Source organism: Colobus angolensis, unplaced genomic scaffold, assembly GCF_000951035.1.
Source record: "Colobus angolensis palliatus isolate OR3802 unplaced genomic scaffold, Cang.pa_1.0 Scaffold62, whole genome shotgun sequence".
Lineage (NCBI taxonomy): Eukaryota > Metazoa > Chordata > Mammalia > Primates > Cercopithecidae > Colobus > Colobus angolensis.
Window position 1 is genome coordinate 1,560,118 of NW_012119821.1, and position 19,999 is coordinate 1,580,116.

The following is a 19,999-nucleotide window of genomic DNA, read 5'->3' on the forward strand; positions in this document are numbered from 1 at the left end:
AAACAACAGTTTCATAAAGTAGTTATTATTATCTTATTGAGAAAAGTGACGCGTAAAGTGGTTAAGCGACTTGCTCACATTGCTTGAGAGTGGTGGAATCTTTTCAAATGAAATAGTGATTGTGTATTTACACAGATTTTGCTTCCCTTGTATTTTGAGTTCTTAGACATCATGGACCATTTCATTGATTACTGTGTGTCCAACAGGGGCTGGCATATGATATAGGCAGAAAAAAACAATTGTTCAGTCACATTTGATTGAATTATTATTTATAATGGATATAACCACTCTTTCTATCACTTCCCCAAAATTTGGTATGTAGAAATATATAGTAAAATGGCTTTCTTTTTAAAAATTTGCTTCATATTTTTTATCTTGTTTGCCATTTAAAAATCATGCAGCCTCAAATCCCAACTTTTTAGTAGTATCCTTGGTTTTGAATTTAATGTGATACAAAAATACAGAATTTAAAAATTCCCGCCATCTGAAAGGTTGAGCCAGGATTTATTTCTCTCATTCTTACTGTATGTGTTTGTAATATAAGCACCTATGGAGGAATATAAGGAGGAGCAAGGGTTGCTGTAAGTTAAGGGAGTAGTTGACCAACACGTCAGCAAATATTCTGTGTGCCTCTCAGAATTCTGAGAGATTTCAGTCTCTATTTGCTACCCCCTCATTTATCAACAGGTTGGTTATTCTTTTTGATGGAGAACCCTCATTAAGACGTGGGTAGATTTTTGCTCTCTACTGTCCTTACTTTCTTCATCCTGCCTTTAGGATGCTGTACTTTTATGTTAGGCCGGTTAGCAATCTTGAAATACTTCCTGGATATGTGTCATTCCCCACAGCATTTAGGGTAGAAAAAAATGGAGCCTAACTTGTGTTCTAGAGAAAACCTAACTTCATTGTGGTCTTTTCATTATTTTTTCTTTAATCAAGATATAGCATTGAGAAGGAATATTTGTCTAATTCTGAAGCCAAGTAATACAAATGGATAGTCTTTATTAAAAATCATCAAAACCAGCCCTGACCAACAGGTCTTACCATGTGGGTATTCAGAGCTAGTCCCACGATTTGTGCTTAATCACTGGCATGGCTGCTTGTGACAGACTTGCCACTTAATGTCTATTTTGTCATGTTATTTTAAAATCAGGGAAGTAACTATTAATGTAACAACATATGGCAGCCATTACATGGTAAAGTAGAATGTTTTAAAAAGGAAGTTTTTGGAATTAAACACTGAGCTACAGCTTAGTGCATTTTTGCTTAACCTTGACTGTTATCAAACTGAGTTTAATGTGTTTCATAATACTCTATTCTAACTAAGTTTGAGAGCTTCAGTTAGAAAAAAATTTAAAAACTGCTAAAAAAATATTCCCTGTGGTTTTTGTTCTTAGACTTTGGGCTCATGTATCACATGCTTCTGGCATGTGTTCCCAGTTGCTAAGGCTCTGAGCAGTTGAGCCTGAAGAATCATTCTGGTGACTTTCTCCTTTGGTAGCTTCTTCATTGGTTTCAGCTCCAATAGAGCCTCTTTGTTGTACGTTAGAAAGGACAGGAGAAAGGCCCTCCGTCCTGTGGCTCTGAGGGAGACTCAGAGACTAGACTTCCTGACGTTTCTGAGGGAGACTCAGAGACTAGACTTCCTGACGTTTCTGAGGGAGACTCAGAGACTAGACTTCCTGACATTTCAGAGATGTTCATTCTCAGAGGCTCTCTAGCTTTTTACCAGTTGGCAGTAGAGGGCTTTGCTCTCCCGCTCTGTTCCCACCCAGATAATATTTATCATAGGAGAAAAAGAATATTATAGTTGAAATAGCCTTCATTTTCTTCCTAGTCTCTTTACCGTCCTTCTGTCTGTAGAGGCAACTGCCATTCAGAAACTCATGTGTATCCTTCCAGTCCATGCTCTTATGTGTTCACTAAATAGAATCATATTTATAAACAATATAGTATTTGCATTCTTTCAATTTCATAGATGCTATGCTGTACCTGTTATTTTACAACTTGCTTTTTTCTACTCAACATTATATTTTGGATGTATAGTTTAGTTCATTTGCATTTTTATGGCAACTGTTATTTTTGTACCTATTTCTGACATTATTTTGGGTTCGTAATGTTTTCACTGCTTCTATCTTTCGCCTTTCTTTCCTTATTTTGGGTGATGTGAAGTATTTAAACATTAATTTCTTTCTCTGGCAGTTTAGATGTTATGCAATTTATATCCCCTCTTCTAGTGGTTACTCTTAAATTTTTAGCAAATATGTATATTTAACAATGTTTAAGGTTGATCAGAATTTCTGTTCTTCTGTACAGTGTAACAACCCTTGGAGGCCTTCATTCTTGTCTCCCTTCCTCCTTCCATCATACTATTGATGTCCAGCATTTTATTCATTACCTTGGTTTTTTGACTTCCTCCAAATTAATCATACGGTTATGTTGATAATTATAATTATGTATGGTCAATTTGTGTTTAGACTTACTAGCATGGTTACTTGTTTCTTTCTTTAGCTCCTCCTTTCTGGTTTCTATTTACTTCTTGCTGCAGGCAGAGCACTCCTTAGCAGTCACTTCTGTTCTCAATCTGTGTGTGTCTCAAAATGTCTTTCACCCTTTCCCCCCGAGAGATGGTTAATTCTGTATAGACTTCTAGGCTGACCATCATTTTGTTTTAGTACTTTGAAGTTTACAGTGACTTACTCTTTATCAATTTTTGTTTTTATTTTAATAATCTGGATAGGAATATTTCTAAAATTTAGACATAATTTAAATAATGATTTAACACCCCACCCCCCTATCCCGCATTCAAAAAGAGAATCAGTTAAGTCCCAGAGAATCTTTGTTGAGGTCAACACTGTTATTTGGAATATGAGGCTTTGCATTGTGTTGTAATACAGTGATGTTCTCTGGTAATTGAGGTATGTAAGAATGTTTGATTTTTCATTAGATGAGTTAAGACTGTTGGATTTTTTGAGACCTTGTATCTGCTTTTTAGTGGTTTGGGGTGTGTGTGCGTGTGTGTGTGTGTGCACACGTGCGTGTGTCTTTCCTCTCTGTCAATGCTTACTGCTATACCTCATTTACTTAATGTAATAATTGTTTTCCTTTAAGTACCGGATTTTTTTCCCCATTGTATATGTTTGTTTCTCCTTTGCTGAAAGCAAGGGCCTTAGATAACCAAACTGGTCAAGAATATATGGGTTCATTTAATGTTGTCGTTGGCATTGTCTCTGTGTTCTTCCTAAAAAGACTTTATACTGGCTAAATACGTGACAAGTCGCAGTATGCTTACTATGGACACAGGCTCTGAAGCCAGATTGCTTGGTTTCATATGCTAGCCCTGTACCGTGTAACCCTGGCAAGTTCCTTAACCTCTGAGCCTCAGTTTTCTCTTCTCCAAGGTGGAGATAATTATAGTATACACCTTCTGGAATTGCTTTGTGTTTTATATGAGTTAATACACACAACAGGCTAGAACGGTACCTGGTCCTGTTAACATGTGTGAGTTAAGCATACTTTAAAACAGCCTTCAAGTTTCATCCCAAATACCATGTGGACTCTGAGTTTCTATACAACTGAAGTTAAAGAAGTTTTCAGAATGAAAAATATCTAACTTGGAAAAAGACTAAACTAGGACGTAGTCTATTTCTGTTACCATGGGGCATTGAATGTAATGTGCAAGTTTATTTAAATATTTGCTTTTGCCGGAAAGCAGGAGGTCATCTAAGACCAGCGATGAAGATGTGACATTGGAGAAATCATAATGTAAATTAGTGGGTAAGCATTTTTTTGCTTTATAAACATTGATTTGCTTCCAACTTTTCAGTTCAGCCTGATGCCCCCATCAAATGATGTGAATGCTGGAAGACCTGAACTTTAACTTCAGATATTTCAGTAACTCACACTGTGACCATGACCAAATTCTTTCAATTGCCTGGGCTTTAATTGGACTCTTTATAAGGGCAAATGAGATAATAATGGTGACCTAGCTTTTAGCCAGCTTTTTAGGTGCTTAAAATAACTAAGGTGATGCTAATACATTTTAGCAATGTAGCAATATTACTGTAATGCTTCAAAGGAAAATGTAGAGTTTTTATCATTTCAGATTAAACTTTTAGAATCAAACACATTGGCTGATATTTAATTATTTCATGGTTTGAGGCCTTGCCAGGCTTATTTTATTTATGACTGGTTCCCCATCTTCTTGCAGAAATGATTTGATGATACATACCAAAATTTATAAACCATTAAAATAAGTAAAAACTGACCTTGGAGGAGCTTTGAATTTCTCATTTCATCTAACCTTGATTTTCATCCTTTCCAGTAGCTACAATCAGTGATGTTTTTCTTTGTGTTCATCCCTCCTTAGTCTACCTGTAGATAGTTAAGGTTACATTGATTGGAGGCCAGATTTTGACACAGTGCTGAAGTGAACTATTATGAAAGAAAATCACATTTGTTGAGCACTATCCTAGTAGTCCCGTGATGAGGCATCCTTAATAGATGATGAAACTGGAGCTCAGAAAGTTTGAGTAACTTTCTGCAGTTACAGAGCTCATCACTTGTGGCATGTCAAAATCAGCTCTAGATCTGCTTGACTCAATTAGAGTGAAGACACATAATCCATACACCACAGTGCTTTCTGTGATGTCAGTTTTGTTGAGAGAACCAAAAAGGGGAAAATGATTATCTTAACAGACAAGTCCAAAAGTAATTTTTAGAGGCAACTTGCATAAATTCCAAAGTAATGTGAGTGTGAACATAATTGCATGATAATATGTCAACATGCGTGCTGTGCCTTTTGTGGGACCACAGAAGGTGTGGGCCTGGTGGTAAGAAACATGTGAAAGGGGAGTAAGTTTCTGATTAAGTCTTAAGGGCAGCAGAACATGGATTTATTATACATAACCTTAACTATCACTGCATCCTGGTGGATGATTCTAGGATTTTTGACCTGTAGATAAAGCTCTTGCCTAAGTCAGGAGAAGACAATTTCAGAAACTCATTATTTTAGCAAATGACAAGAATACTTCTTTCAAACGTAGGTGCAGCTGGAGTTTCTAGAGCTTTTCCCAATACTGATGTTGCTCTAGATCTGTCTTTCCTTGCCAATTTCCCTTCTTCCTCTTCCATGGCTAATTTTCCTATCTTTATATCACAAGTTATTTAATTCATCTACTTGTCCCTCTTTGAAGGTCCATGGAATGCTAATAGTTATTCATTTGGTCGCTTTTACTAGGGACAGCAGAGCTGGTGTTAACGCATACTAATCATGTAAGGTTGATATTATTTTTATTTTTATTTTTCTTGTAGCGGAAGAAACTGAAGTTTAGAGAGATTAAATATATTGTCCCAAACCACTCAGCTAGTAAGTGGTCAAGCCAGAAATTAAATCCAAGCTTCTCTGGCTCCAAAATGTGTGTGTGTGTGTGTTTCCTATGAGTCACACTACCAGATATTCAGAGCAGTTGGTTGATATTTAAAAGGCATGAACAAAAGCCACCCACCCCAGAAATAACTCTACCACTCAATGGTTATTGTACTTTAAATTTCAGTGTTTGCGATGCATTTCTTTTGCATTGTTGGCTGCTCTCCCCATAAAGTGTTTTAAGTTAATAAATGTTATTTTTCTTTTATAAATCTTTACATAGCACTTTAATGACTATTAAATTAAATGCAGGCATACTTTCAGCTGCTCAAGTAACAGAAAATCCACGTGATGGTGACTTTAACAAATGGGGTAGGTGGCTGCTGGTTCAGTGGCTTGAGATATCAGGGCTGGAATTCCTGTGACTCTTTTGGTCTATTTTTCACGGTCACAGGGTGGCTGCTGCAGATCCAAGTATCACCTCTATTTAAGGCTGGAGGAAGGGAAGGAAGAGGTCTGTGTCAGCCATGTCTGTCTTTTTTTAATCCAGAAAAGCAAATATATTCTACTAAGTTCTCAAGCAACCTTTTGCTTATGATTTCAGATCAGAACTGCATCATATGGCTACACATAACTGCAAAGGAGTCAGGGGAAACTGATATTTCTGTAGTGGAGATAGGCAAGAGAGAAGGATGGGAATACCATTGGGTTAGCCACTTCATAGTGTTGCCTACAACATATGATATATGTTCATTTTATTATTAAAATTATTAAAATGACTTTCTGAAACAGCAAATAACATCTCCATTTTTACAGATAGCAGAAATAAGGTCAGCAAAGTTTGAATGACTTCCCAAGGTCATATAACAAGTTAGTAGCATATCTAGGATCTAAGCCTTAGTTTTCTGCATTCCAACAAGTTTTTTCTTCATGCTTTTCTCCCAGAGAGGAGTTGACAATTCAGTGATGAATACTTAATTAGTTTCACATTCCTCCTCCTTGGATGCAGAGAAGTTTCGGGGTGGCAAGAGTGAACAGGGTTGCTGGAATGGGCATGAGGCTTCAAGAGAGAGGAAGGTTCCAGGATGGATGGTAAGGGAATGACAAGCATCAGCTTTGCTCGTTTCTTCTGAGTTTTGCTCAGAATTGGTGATTTCTGAACATAGCTCTTCTGTTTTTTTCCCTCCTGCAGTTCTGGGCTGAGGATCTTGGACAAAATCTCAGTGAGACCATTGAAAAGTCATCTCTCCCTTTCTGTTTTTCTTTTGACATGGTCTGTGATGGGCAACTGTAGTCTCACTTCTTTGTTGACTGAATCCTAGCAACACATTAATAAGGAAAACCTCATTATTTGGCTTTCTTCTGTAGTGTTTTTTCTTGTGTGTGTGTGTGTGTTTTCACTTTGTTACATCCAAATGCTAGTTTCTAAGGAAGGAGGCTTTTTTGCTTTTTTGAATGAATACATTTCTGTGCATTTTTGTTTGAGGTCATGATCCCAAAAATGTCCTAAAAATGATATTGAAAGTTCCTTGTCATGGGTTATGTGAAGATTCTGGTGGGAAAAGCACCACATACTGTTCCATGATGGAGCCTCCTCTGACCTCCTCTGTATTTCCTCAGCATTTTCTTTGTTTCTCTGTTGTAGTACTTACCACAAGGAAATATTTGGATGTAAATTTAAATGTAAATCTTTCATGTATATTGCTCTTCCGCATCAAAAACTGAGAGGCTTTTTAATCCTTGTATCCACAGAACCTTACAAACAGAAGCATTCAGTAAGTGAATGACAAAAAGAGAGCTTGGTTTTATTGAATATTTGGCTTAAAGGTTAACCAAGAAATCTTATTTATTTTTGTTCATGCTGTTGAAAACAGTTATGTAACATAATGGCTCAAGGTTTTGTCTTAGTAAGCAGAATGTTTTAGATGTAAGTTTGATTCAGTGTGTTTGGCTGTGTACACTGTCATTTAGAAAGTCAGTGATTACTTTCTAGTTTTGAAGTTGTGTACATGTATACTGTTAGGATTTATTTGGATGTCTGACAACCTCGTTTATTCTCATTCTTCCCTCCTCTGTTTTTTAACCATAAAAACTGCTTTTATTATTAACTAACTTACATTCATCTACTCACATCTGCAAAGTAAAAAAAAAAAAAAAAAAAGCATTAAATATTACATAATTAAAGGTCTCCCATCCATTTCTAGTGCCCAACCACTCAGTTCTCCTTCCCTAAGTGACTTTTATCATTAATTTCTGGAGTATTCTTTCAGAGATAGTTTTTGCACATACAAATACAAATATACCATCTCCCCTTTAACAGATCTGCACAAATAATAGCATATACTTTGCTTAAAAAAAAACTCAGTACTTACCTGATACCTCTTTTTAATAGCATATAACACCTTTCTTCGTCTTTTGTTTAATGGCATACTATTCATTTTGTGGCCATTCATGATTCATTTAACCCATTTCCCTGCTAGATTATTCATATTATTTCCAGTTTTTTGCTAATATACAAGCAATGCTGCAACAAATAATCATGTACATTCACTATTTTTCACTCTTGCAAATATATTGATATGACAGATTTTATTCTAAGGAAATTGAATTACATTATCAAAGAGAATGTATGCTTATAGCCTGATAAATTGCTCTCCTCAGATTGTACCAATTTACACTTCTGCCTGAGATATATGTGAGTACTGTTTCCTCATACATTCAGTGGTATAACATGTTATAAAACTTTTACTGCCTATTCAATCTGACAGGTCAAAAAATGGTATCTCATTTTCTTCTTATGATTGAGGTTGGGCATCTGTTTCTATAAGTTTAAGAGCCCTTTTTATCTCATTTTCCATGACCTAAGGCTTGTATCCTGCATTCATTTTTCTACTGTGCTGCTTGTCTCTTCCTTAATGTTTAGGAACTTCTGGGTATTAGAGAGATTAGTCCTTTGTGATAGGTGTTGTGAACGTTTTCCCCATGGTTTGGTGTTTGTCTTTTTACTCTCTTTATTGTAGCTTTAGTTAGTTGCAGAAAACAAAAGTTTAATGCAGTCAAATGCATTAAATACATTAAAAGATAAAATGCAGTATTTTATCCTAAGTCTCTGAAGTTTGTGTAAAAAGACCTTCCTTTCTCCAAGGTTACAGCATAATTCTTACCTGATTTCTTTTAATATGTTAGTATTTTCATTTTCATATCTAGATCTTTCAAACACTTAGAATTTTTTTTGGGTATGGGTATGAGGCATGGGTTTAACTCTGCCTTTCTCTAGGTGGTTACTTAGTTGTCTCTGAATCATTTTTCCATAAGCTACATTTTCCCCACTGATTGAGAGTCTACCTTTGTATTATGAAATTCCCAGTATATTGGGTCTATTTTAGACTTTCTGTTCTGTTCCATCGGGCTTTCGGTTATATTAAGTGCCAGTACCACCTGGTTTTAATTTTTAATTTGTTTTAAAATTTATGTGGCTGCTTCTCCCTTGTTACTCTTCCTTTTCAGAATTTTCCTGGCTATTCTACTTACTTTCCTAACAAATACATGACTAAAATTATTTTTTTCAGTGTGTAATTTTTAAGCCCCAGTTTTATGCTGAGCAATGCCCTGGATTATTTTCTAGAAAGTAAACCCAAGATGTTTAATGAATTGTCCCAGACTGCAAGAGCTTGCAGTTACATTGCAGAGGAAAAGCACATGCAGAAGGTAGATAGGAGAGGGGTTCTGCAGCCGAGCTCCTTCTGGTGCACACAGGTTACCTCTTTGTGGACAGGCCCCTCCTGCTAAACTCCAGCCCCTCTTCATCGATGGCTGGTCAGTGCTCACTAATCTGTGATGATGAGCTTGAAGTATATTATATTTGGTTATCTGAGCAAATACAAAACAGTTGCACTGGAAAGTTCATGCTCGTGGTGGGACATATTCTGAGGGCATATTCAGCATTATGCCTTCAAGTTACTTTAGACCTCTGGCCAAGACTGTTAACCATCCCCTAGAATTAAGGTAGATTAAACTGTTCTTTTGACCTAAAATCTTTCTTCTCTTAACAGCCTCAGAATTGAAAATAACTATAGAAGAACTAAATAATATTAGTTCTTCTCATTACTTTAACTCCCCTAGAAGTGAACTTAGATCATGTATATTCTAAAGATAATATGGAATGTAATCAGAATATTTCTACAGTTAGATTTTCATACTTGACATTGTATGAGTGTTGAACACCCGTGATGTTGAGAATGTTGTCATTTTCTTTATAGAATTGAGTGCATTAACATATCTCTCAACCTGGTAAATACCACTGTACAGTTTTTAATTGACAGCACTTACCCTGGTCTCCTAGGACAGTTCTTTCCTCCCTGCTTCACCGCCTGCTGCTTTTCAGACCCTGTTATGTCCTGACCTTCCAAATATCCTCGGCATTTGGGTTTCCTCAGGACTTGGCCTTGAGTACGGTTTTGTTCTTTTCACTTTGTCTGATTTTTCCTTTGATCTCATAAAATTACCCAAATAACAATTTTCTGAAATTTACTTCAATAATCCAGACTTCTCTTCTGAGTGACCTGCACTTGGCGTATATACTCAGATGTAAGTGGCCAAAATGAAACTTTTTATTTATTACATTCCTGGCCTCTCTCCAGCCCTGGGCCCATTGTACCCAGGAAATGGCACTACCATCCGCTGTTTCTCAGGGTAGAAAGACAGTAGCCATGTTTGCATCTTCTCTTTCATTGCTCCCACATTCGGTCCATCAGCAAGTTCTGACAAGATTTCTACTTTTGTTGTTGTTGTTGTTTAGATGGTAGTCAGTATTTTGTTATTTGGTGAATCAGGAGAAAGGGCTTTTGTTTTCTTAAGGGAGACTAGGAAAACTAATTAAGAGGGAGAAACTGAGAACATTACTTAGGTGTTTTTCTATGCCATACAGCAGTTTTCTTTGTGGAAGAATTGAAAACTTTATGTGTGCCTCTATTAAATGGATTTTTAAAAACTTTTATTTTAGGTTCAAGGGTACATGTGCATCTTTGTTATATAGATAAATTGCGTCTCGGGGGGTTTGGGTTATATCATGTAGGTAATAAGCATATAAACATAGTATCCAATAGGTAGTCTTTTCTTTTTTTTCTTTTTTTTTTGAGATGGAGTCTTGCTCTGTCGCCCAGGCTGGAGTGCATTGGCGCAATCGCGACTCACTGCAACCTCTGTCTCCCAGGTTCAGGCGATTCTCCTGCCTCAGCCTCTAGAGTAGCTGGGACTACAGGCATGCATCACCACACCCGGCTAATTTTTGTATTTTTAGTAGAGACGGGGTTTCATCATGTTGGCCAGGCTGGTCTCGAACTCCTGACCTCGTGATCCGCCCACCTTGGCCTCCCAAAGTGCTGGGATTTCAGGCGTGAGCCAGCGCGCCCGGCCTAGGTAGTCTTTTGATCCTCACCTTCCTCCCACCCTCTACCCTCAGGCAGGCCCTGATGTCTATCATCTCCTTCTTTGTGTCCAAGCGCACTCACTGTTTAGCTCCCACTTAGAAGTAAGAATATGTGGTATTTGATTTTCTATTCCTGCATTGGTTCATTTAAGATAATGGCCTCCAGTCCCATCTACGCTGCTGCAAATGATATGATCTCATTCTTTTTATGGCTGTGCAGTATTCCATAGTGTACACATACCATATGTTCTTTATCCACTCTACCAATAAAGGGCATTTAGGTTGATTTCATGTCTTTGCTATTGTGAATACTGCTGTAGTGAATATATACATGCGTGTGTCTTTATGGTGGAATGATTTATAATCCTTTGGGTATGTACTCAATAATGGGATTGCTGGGTCTACTGGTAATTCTGTTTTAAGTTCTTTGAGAAATCCATCAAATTGCTTTCCACAGTGGCTGAATTCATTTACATTCCTACCAGAAGTGTGTAAGTATTCCCTTTTCTCTGCAACTTCACCAGCATCTGTTAGTTTTTTATTTTTTTGAAACAGAGTTTTGCTCTTGTGCCCAGGCTGGAGCACAGTGGTATGATCTTGGCCCACTACAACCTCCGCTTCCTGGGTTCAAGTGATTCTTCTGACTCAGCCTCCTGAGTAGCTGGGATTACAGGCACACACCACAACACCTGGCTAATTTTTATATTTTTAGTAGAAATGGGGTTTCACCATGTTGGCCAGGCTGGTCTCGAACTCGTGACCTCAGGTGATCTGCCCACCTCGGCCACCCAAAGTGCTAGGATTACAGGCGCGACCTGGCCACATCTGTTATTTTTTGACTTTGTAATAATGGCCTTTCTAACTGGTGTGAAATAGTATCTCATTGTGGTTTTGATTTGCCTTTCTCTGATAATTAGTGATGATGAGCATTTTTTTCATATGCTTGTTGGCTGCATGTATGTCTTATTTTTGAATAGAGTCTGTTCATGTCTTTGCCTACTTTTTAATGGGGTTGTTTGTTTCTTGTAAATTTGTTTAAGTTTGTTGTAGATGCTGGATATTAGACCTTTGTCAGAGGCATAGTTTGCATATATTTTCTTCCTTTTTATAGGTTGTCTGTTTACTGTGTTCATAGTTTCCTTTGCTGTGCAGAAACTCTTTAGTTTAATTAGGTCCCATTTGTCAATTTTTGTTTTTGTTGCAATTGCTTTTGGTGTCTTCATCATGAAATATTTTCCAGGTCCTATGTCCAGAATTATATTTCTTAGGTTATAGTTCAGGGTTTTTATTGTTTGGGGTTTTACATTTAAGTCTATAACACATCTAGAGTTGATTTTTGTATATTGTATAAAGAAGGGATCCAGTTTCAGTCTTCTGCATGTGGCTAGCCAGTTTTCCCAGTACCATGTATCAAATAGGGCATTCTTTCTTCATTGCTAGGTTTTTGTCAATTTTGTTGAAGGTTGTAGATGCGTGGCATTATGTCTGCACTGTGTAGAACTCTATATTTCTGCTCCATTGAACTTTATATCTGTTTTTGTACCAGTGCCATGCTGTGTGGTTTCTGTAGCCTTGTAGTATAGTTTGAAGTTGGGTAATGTGATGCCTCCAGTATTGGTTGTTTTTTTTTTTTTTTGCTTTTTGCTTAGGATTGCTTTGGCTATTCAGGTTTTTTTTTTTTTTTTTTTTGGTTCTATGTGAATTTTAAAATAGTTTTTTCTATTTCTGTGAAGAATGTCATTGACAGTTTGATATGAATAGCACTGATTCTGTAAATTGCTTTGGGCAATATGGCCATTTTAATAATACTGATTCTTCCTATCCATGAACATGGAATGCTTTTCCATTTGTTTATGTAATCTCTGATTTCTTTGGGCAGTGTTTTGTAATTTTCATCACAGAGATCTTTCACCTTCTTGTTTGGTTGTATTCCTAGCTATTTTATTCTTTTTGTGGTTATTATGAATGGGATTGTGTTCTTGATTTGCCTCTCACCTTGAATGCTGTTGGTGTGTAGGAATGCTACTGATTTTTATAGAGTAATTTTGTTTCCTGAAACTTTGCTAAAGTTGTTTATTAAATCATTGAACTTTTGTTCAGAGACTATGGAGTTTTCTAAGTATAAAATCATATCACCTGCAAACAGGGATAGTTTGACTTCCTGTCTTTCTGTTGGGATTCCTTTTATTTCTTTCTCTTATATGAATGCTCTGGCTAAGACTTCCTGTACTATGTTGAATAGGAGTGGTAAGAGAGGACATCTTTGTTTTGTGCGAGTTTTCTAGGGGAATGCTTCCAGCTTTAGCCTATTCAGCATGATGTTGGCTAGGGGTTTGTCATAGATTGCTCTTATTATTTTAAAGTATGTTCCTTCAATGTCTAGTTTGTTCAGGGTTTTTAACATGATGGCCTGTTGAGTTTTACCAAAAGCCTTTTCTGCATGTATTGACGAGATTGTGTGTGTTCAGGGTGGTGTGGCCGTAGACTTTTTCTGCATCTATTGAGATGATCATGTGATTTTTGTTTTTACCTCTGTTTATGTGATAAATCATGTTGAATGATTTACATATGTTGAACCAACCTTGCATCCGAGAGATAAAGCATATTTGATTGTGTTGGATTAGCTTTTTGATGTGCTGCTGGATTCTGGTTGCTGGTATTTTGTTGTGAATTTTTGCATCAACGTTCACCAAGGATATTTACCTGAAGTTTTATTTTTTTGTTGTGTCTCTGCCGGGTTTTGGTATCAGGTTGATGCTAGCCTCCTAGAATGAGATAGGGAGAAGTCCCTCCGTCTCAATTTTTTGAAATAGTTTCAGTAGGAATGGTATCAGCTCTTACTTACATTAATACATCTGATAGAATTTGGCTGTGAATTCCTCTGGTCCTGTGCTTTTTCTGGTTGATAGGCTTTTTATTACTGATTTCCTTTTGGAACTTGTTATTGGTCTGTTCAGGCATTTCATTTCTTCCCGGTTCAATCCTGGGAGATTGTATGTTTCCAGGAATTTTTCTATTTCCTCTGAGTTGTGTGGCTTTTGTGCGTAGAGATGTACATAGTAGCCTTTGAGGGTTTGTATTTTTTTATTTATTTCTGTGTGGTTGGTGGTTTTTTATTTATTTTTTTTATTTGTATTTTTTTATTTATTTCTGTGTGGTTGGTTGGTTTTTTATTTATTTCTGTGTGGTTGTGGTTGTGTGGTTGGTGTCATTTCTGATTGTGTTTATTTGGATCTTCTCTGTTTTCTTTATTAGTCTAGCTAGTGGTCTATCTTATTTATTCTTGAAAATAGCCAACTCCTTGACTTGTTGATCTTTTATATGGTTTTTTGCTTCTCAGTTTCCTTCAGTTCAGCTCTGATTTTGGTTATTTCTTGTCTTCTATTAGCTTTTGGGTTGGTTTCCTCTTGTTTCTCTAGTTTCCGTAGGTGTGATGTTATGTTTTAAATTTGAGATTTTTCTAACTTTTTCACATGGGCATTTAGTGCTATAAACTTTTCTCTTAACATAGCTTTAGCTGTGACCCTGAGAATTTGGGATGTTGTAAGAACTCCAAACTTTATGTCCAATGCACTCATTGTCTGCATTTCCATGAGGTGATAAGGTACCACAACCAATCAAATGCAGTAGAGCTTCCTAACTTTTATCCTTCCTTCCACACTTGCCCCTCTTCACCCTGTTTTCCCCAGAGCAGTATGGATGAGCTCTTCAGGCTATAAATCAGATGACATCATTCCTCTGCCTAATACCCTTCAGTGGGTTCCCACTGGGCTTAGATTGAAATCCTGTCTGGATACCATGGTCAACAAAGGCCTGCTTATATGGTCCCAGTTGGTCTCTTCAAACTTATTTGCAAACTGATCTCCTTTCATGCTGCCCCTTGATCATTAAATTTCAGCCACTCTGCTGTTCCTTCATTTCTTTATGCATGCTAGGGCTTTTATAAAGCCCAGGGTGTCTACATGTGCTGTTTCCTGTGCCTAGAATATTATTCCCCTGGTTGTTTACAGGACTGGCCTTTCTCTTAGTCCAGATCTTACATCAAATGGTACTTATCCAGAGGTTTTCCCTGATGACCACATCTACTGTCATCTCTAATATATTATTCTCTGTTTCATCTCTTGTTTCTTTCCTTCATAACAGTGTCCAAAAGCATAATTACTTTATTCCATTTCTTTAAGTCTGCTTTCTTGACTATGTTGTTTTTCTTTCGTTCTTTTTTTTTTTCCTAGCAAAAGTTAGTTTCAATGGGCAGATTCTCTGTTTGTCATAAATGCTGCTGTATGGCTGGTATGTAGACCAATACCTGCCACATAGCATTTAGTATACTGGACAAATAAATGAATAAACAAGCAACATTGAGGGTCAGGATTATGTAGAAAATACAAGCAAATATTTTTCCTCAATTTCAGCATTAAAATATATGTTATGATAAAATAAAAAAATAAAATCATTTCAGGTGTTAAGACCGTTGGTAGTAGAAAACAACTATGTAATGGAACATTTTTCTGCAGAAGTTACCAAAGAGGAAAGTTGTCTGGACTCTGTGGAACTGCAAAATTATGCTGCTGCAATGACTTATTATTTAGGTGAATGTGTTGTACATTCACTTGCATTATGCTTTGGTATTCTCAGCTTCCACAAGCACATTTAATTGATATCAGGACCTATCCAGTGATTAGGATAGTCACTGTTAACTAAGAAATAACAAGGAGATTTATTTATCCAGCATTTCTTATCCTCCACTAGGTAGACATGGAGTCTCACTAACGCGTAGGGGAGACAATCTTATGAAGAAGTTTTTTATTGTCCTTTATGTGACAGCATCAGTAAGAGGCACATAAGAGGATCATGGTGGAACGAAGGAGGGAGTTTCCAGATTTTTATAGGGTATCTACTGCATGCTAGAGGAGGTGATGTGATCTTGAAGAAATACAAATTTGCTAGATAGAGGCTTTCCAGGCCATGAGACAGAATGTACAAAGACGCAGAAGCGTAATTAGGTGGTGTGTTCTGGAATCTCCAGCCATAGGGAGATGTAAGTAGAATAGTAGGCAATGAAGTTGGAGAGATAGGCAAAACCAGATCGCAGAATGGCTTGTATGCTATGGGTATAGATTAGATTTCACCCATCAGGCCATGGTGGGCCTTTGAATGGTGTTAATCTTGAATTACATTTTAAAAAGGTTATTAGAAAATGGAAGATGGTCTCCAATAGGAGGAATCTGGTTATGGAGAGTGAAGGATCAGACCACCCAGGGAAGTAGAGAGTGAGAGAAGAGTCAGAGAGGGACTCCAGTAGTGTGATGCTTAATATTGTTGGGGCACATCCAAACCATACCAAGTAGGGATACAGAATGGAGAGACAGACAGTGAGATCCTTAAGAGTTGCAGCAGATGGAAAAAGCAACATGTCACAGAAGCCAAGGAAAGAGATCATTTTTAGGGAAGCAGGAATGACAGGACAAATAAGATAATAATTAAGATGGAAGGATCGGATTTTACAATGAAGGTGTCTTTAGTGACCTTAGCAAGAGTAGTCTTGGTAGGCTAATGGGAGCAAGATCTGCCTGGAGATTGAGAATGAAGTGAAAAACCAAACACAGCCTAGACTAGGCGTGGAGCCAGTCCTGGTTCTCTTTGTTTGGGTGTTTTGTTTTTAGTAAACAGTAGAAGTTTGACTTTGTAGACTCTGCTGAGAGAAAAGAGGTCCAGGAACTAGACTATAGGCTATTGATGCAGGAGAACTGGATTTTGGTGAAACATTGCTTTAGACACATGAAGCAAAAGAGAAGGGAAATAAGGAGGAAAGGGTGTGGCTGTAGGTAAGATTGTGGCTAAAGCATCAAATAGAGGGTGTTTCCTCTGATACTGTGGGGAATGTGCGTGCTGAGAAAAAGGGAAACAGTGGTGGCCCTCAAGGAAAACAACCCATGGTGGGTGTGGGAATGATCACAAGGTGATTCTAAGGGTTCAACTGAGCTTGAAGACACAGGTGGGTGGTTGGCCGTAGGCCACCTGCAGCAGCCTGGATATCAGGTTCCAGACTGGGAGTTACCTGGACAGGATCACCTAAAGGTAAAGGGTGATGCTGCTGAGAATGGCAGTAGGATTATGGTTGAAGGAGTGAGACTCAATAGAGAGAACCAGCCCGGTTAGGGAAGTGAGCAGAGGGGTAATGAAAAGGGGGCTGAAAAAAAGAGAGTAGAGTGAGGTGAGAGGAGCAAGTGCATTGGGGAGAATGGAAGGAGGGCCAGTCCTAGAAGGAGGAGGCTCTTTGTAAGCAGTATATCAGAGTGATAAATCCAGATTGACATTTCTTTATCAGATAAATACCTTAAAAGGTATTTATCTTGAGTTTGCAGTGTTGTCCAGAACATTATGGGGAATAACTTTATTGGAACTCAGCTGAGACTTTGCCACACAGCTTTTGACTATTTGGAGTCTTGGTGATTCTTAGCCCATTTGGAAGTGGATTTGATTTTTGCACACTGCCGGGTCATTCAGGGCCAAGTTTGGTGAAGAAAGTAGACTATGAAGCTGAATAATAACATTTTTTGTAAGAATGGAAATGTAGATTTAAAGAACAGTACTCTTTTATTTGTGTGACTTGTAATAGTCCCTGGTAGTAATTTCCAAAGACAGCAATGACAGTATCTTTGGAATATGTATAGCTTCTCAAAACAAAGGTCTTCCTAATACATGGGACTCTCAGCACTGCAGCATGGTTGGCACCCCTGGCTTCTGGGCCCTAAATGTCAGTATCCCTTGCAAGTCCTTGTGGCAGTCAGAAAAGCCACGACACATTTCCAAATGCTTCTGGTTGTCTCTAGACTGCCAGGGCCTGGAGGACTTGTTTACAGAGAGCCAGGGAAGAGAGGAAGATACTCTTTTCTGTCCCTTTTACTCTTTATCTATATATCTATTTATTTACTTTGCTTTCTTTCTGGTTTTTTCTTCTTAAAAATTTTTGTTTGTTTTCATTGATTGTGGCGTGAGGAACGACAGAAACAGGAAGAAAAGGGGATCTTTATTAAATAAAGATTGGAAATAAATGAATAATTCAAGGGAAGGCTATGGACAAATAGAAGAAAAGAGACAGAAAATAGAGTAGTCGTGGGGAAACTGGAAGGAATGTTTCTGCCACATTTGTCTGTGGTCCTTTGTGATTTTCTCTGAAGCCAAGAATAAGATTTCCTGTAAGAACGCTCATGTGTTGTTGCATTATAGGGTATAACTGATTTCAGAGGCACCCTAAATAGATTTCACTGAGAATATAGTTAGAGTTGTGTAAGGCTTTAAATCCAGACTGAAAGAGGAAAACAACTTGTTATAAGGCGAGTCCATTTCGACTTCATCTGAGGGGGTTTTCATAACTGATAGGTCCAAGCGCCTGTTTTAAAATGATGTTATTTGTATGATTGTCCAGGAACGTGAACTTCAAAACAGTTTTAGCTCCTGAGTAGCAAGTTTTTAATTTAATTTGTACAAAATGAATACCAATACCCTTTACTAAAAATAGCGTACCTGGCTAGCATTTAAAAGTTATAACCTTTAGCTTGCCATGATTGCTGAAAGTCATCTGTTGTGTGTTTTTAAAATCTGCACTAACACTTGTGGAGCATTCATGCCATACTGAAGCTGATTTTCTACTTTATTTTTTCAGTTGTTCATGGTGGACAATGGAGCAGATGACTGGAGAATAGCCATGACTTATGAGCGTATTTTCTTCATCTGCTTGGAAATACTGGTGTGTGCTATTCATCCCATACCTGGGAATTATACGTTCACATGGACGGCCCGGCTTGCCTTCTCCTATGCCCCATCCACAACCACCGCTGATGTGGATATTATTTTATCTATACCAATGTTCTTAAGACTCTATCTGATTGCCAGAGTCATGCTTTTACATAGCAAACTTTTCACTGATGCCTCCTCTAGAAGCATTGGAGCACTTAATAAGATAAACTTCAATACACGTTTTGTTATGAAGACTTTAATGACTATATGCCCAGGAACTGTACTCTTGGTTTTTAGTATCTCATTATGGATAATTGCCGCATGGACTGTCCGAGCTTGTGAAAGGTAAGTTTGTTTCTTTTCCTGAGAACGTAATTTACCATATGGTATCTTCACAAGTAAGAAAAAAAAAAAACAAAACATTTTAGACTTGAGACGTGTAGTGTCTCACTTTTGAAAATTTTGCATTCTCTGACAGGCTTCTTTGAAATGACTGTGACAAAAGTTTTCTGTAGATTTTTTTCATAAAGCAAATGCCTTCATGCTTGTGTGTTTTCTTTCTAATTCAGTTTTCAGTAGAGGGCTGCCTTTATAATTTTGTGCCCAAATTTGGAGACTTAGAAATTGTATAGGACACTTTTATTGGAAATATGAGTTTAATGGTAATATTGATTCATTTTCGTGCCTGATTGCTTATGAGCATTGTTTGTTGTTGAGACAGAAATCCTTTGAAACAGTGTTGATGCAAGATGCCTGGGCTTTAGGGAATATCTTAAAGTGGTTTGTTTGTTTTAGTGCTTGTTTATAATAGTGTTCAAATGATTACTTGATAAGGAGGTTATGGGTATACATATTACTTTTTATTGAACTTTCAACAATTAGTAAGAAGAGGCAATGTGTATTTGTGTTAATGTCTGAAGCGCTCTGGTGATCTAGATCTAGGCATATATTCTCAGATTTCAGGAGTGGCTCAGTGATCTTAATCAGTTATACACTAAAATTGTTAACTTTGCCATTTAAGAAAAATAGACTTATGACATAAACAGGAAGAGTTGTATCATAATGGGTTACGGCGTACCCTCACATGATCTTGGTTAAGAAAATTCAAGTTGAAATTAACAGTAGAGATACAGGAATGATTTAAAAATTTCTAGGAGTGTTGAAAGTTCAGATGTTAGTCTTTGTAGAATTTTTTCTTATCTTTGTTTTTGAGACGGAGTCTCGCTCTGTCACCCAGGCTAGAGTGCAGTGGCAGGATCTCGGCTCACTGCAAGCTCCGCCTCCCAGGTTCACACCATTCTCCTGCCTCAGCCTCCCGAGTAACTGGGACTACAGGCGCCCGCCACAATGCCCAGCTACTTTTTTGTGTTTTTAGTAGAGACGGAGTTTCACCGTGTTAGCCAGGATGGTCTCGATCTCCTGACCTCGTGATCCGCCCGTCTCAGCCTCCCAAAGTGCTGGGA

The 19,999-nt window shown here is 37.6% G+C and overlaps 1 protein-coding gene across 3 annotated transcripts in view; it reads left to right on the forward strand.

Annotated features, from left to right (window-relative positions):
• The window catches only part of KCNN2 (potassium channel, calcium activated intermediate/small conductance subfamily N alpha, member 2), a 139,552-nt gene that overhangs the window by 24,139 nt on the left and 95,414 nt on the right, over positions 1-19,999 (forward strand). For 2 of the 3 annotated variants that reach the window (XM_011963649.1, XM_011963650.1), the window contains exon 3: positions 18,463-18,881. The exons of the other annotated variant lie outside the window; for it this stretch is intronic. In XM_011963649.1, the coding sequence (XP_011819039.1) occupies positions 18,463-18,881 (419 nt within the window). The remainder of the gene's footprint in view (positions 1-18,462; positions 18,882-19,999) is intronic. 3 annotated transcript variants of the gene reach the window in all.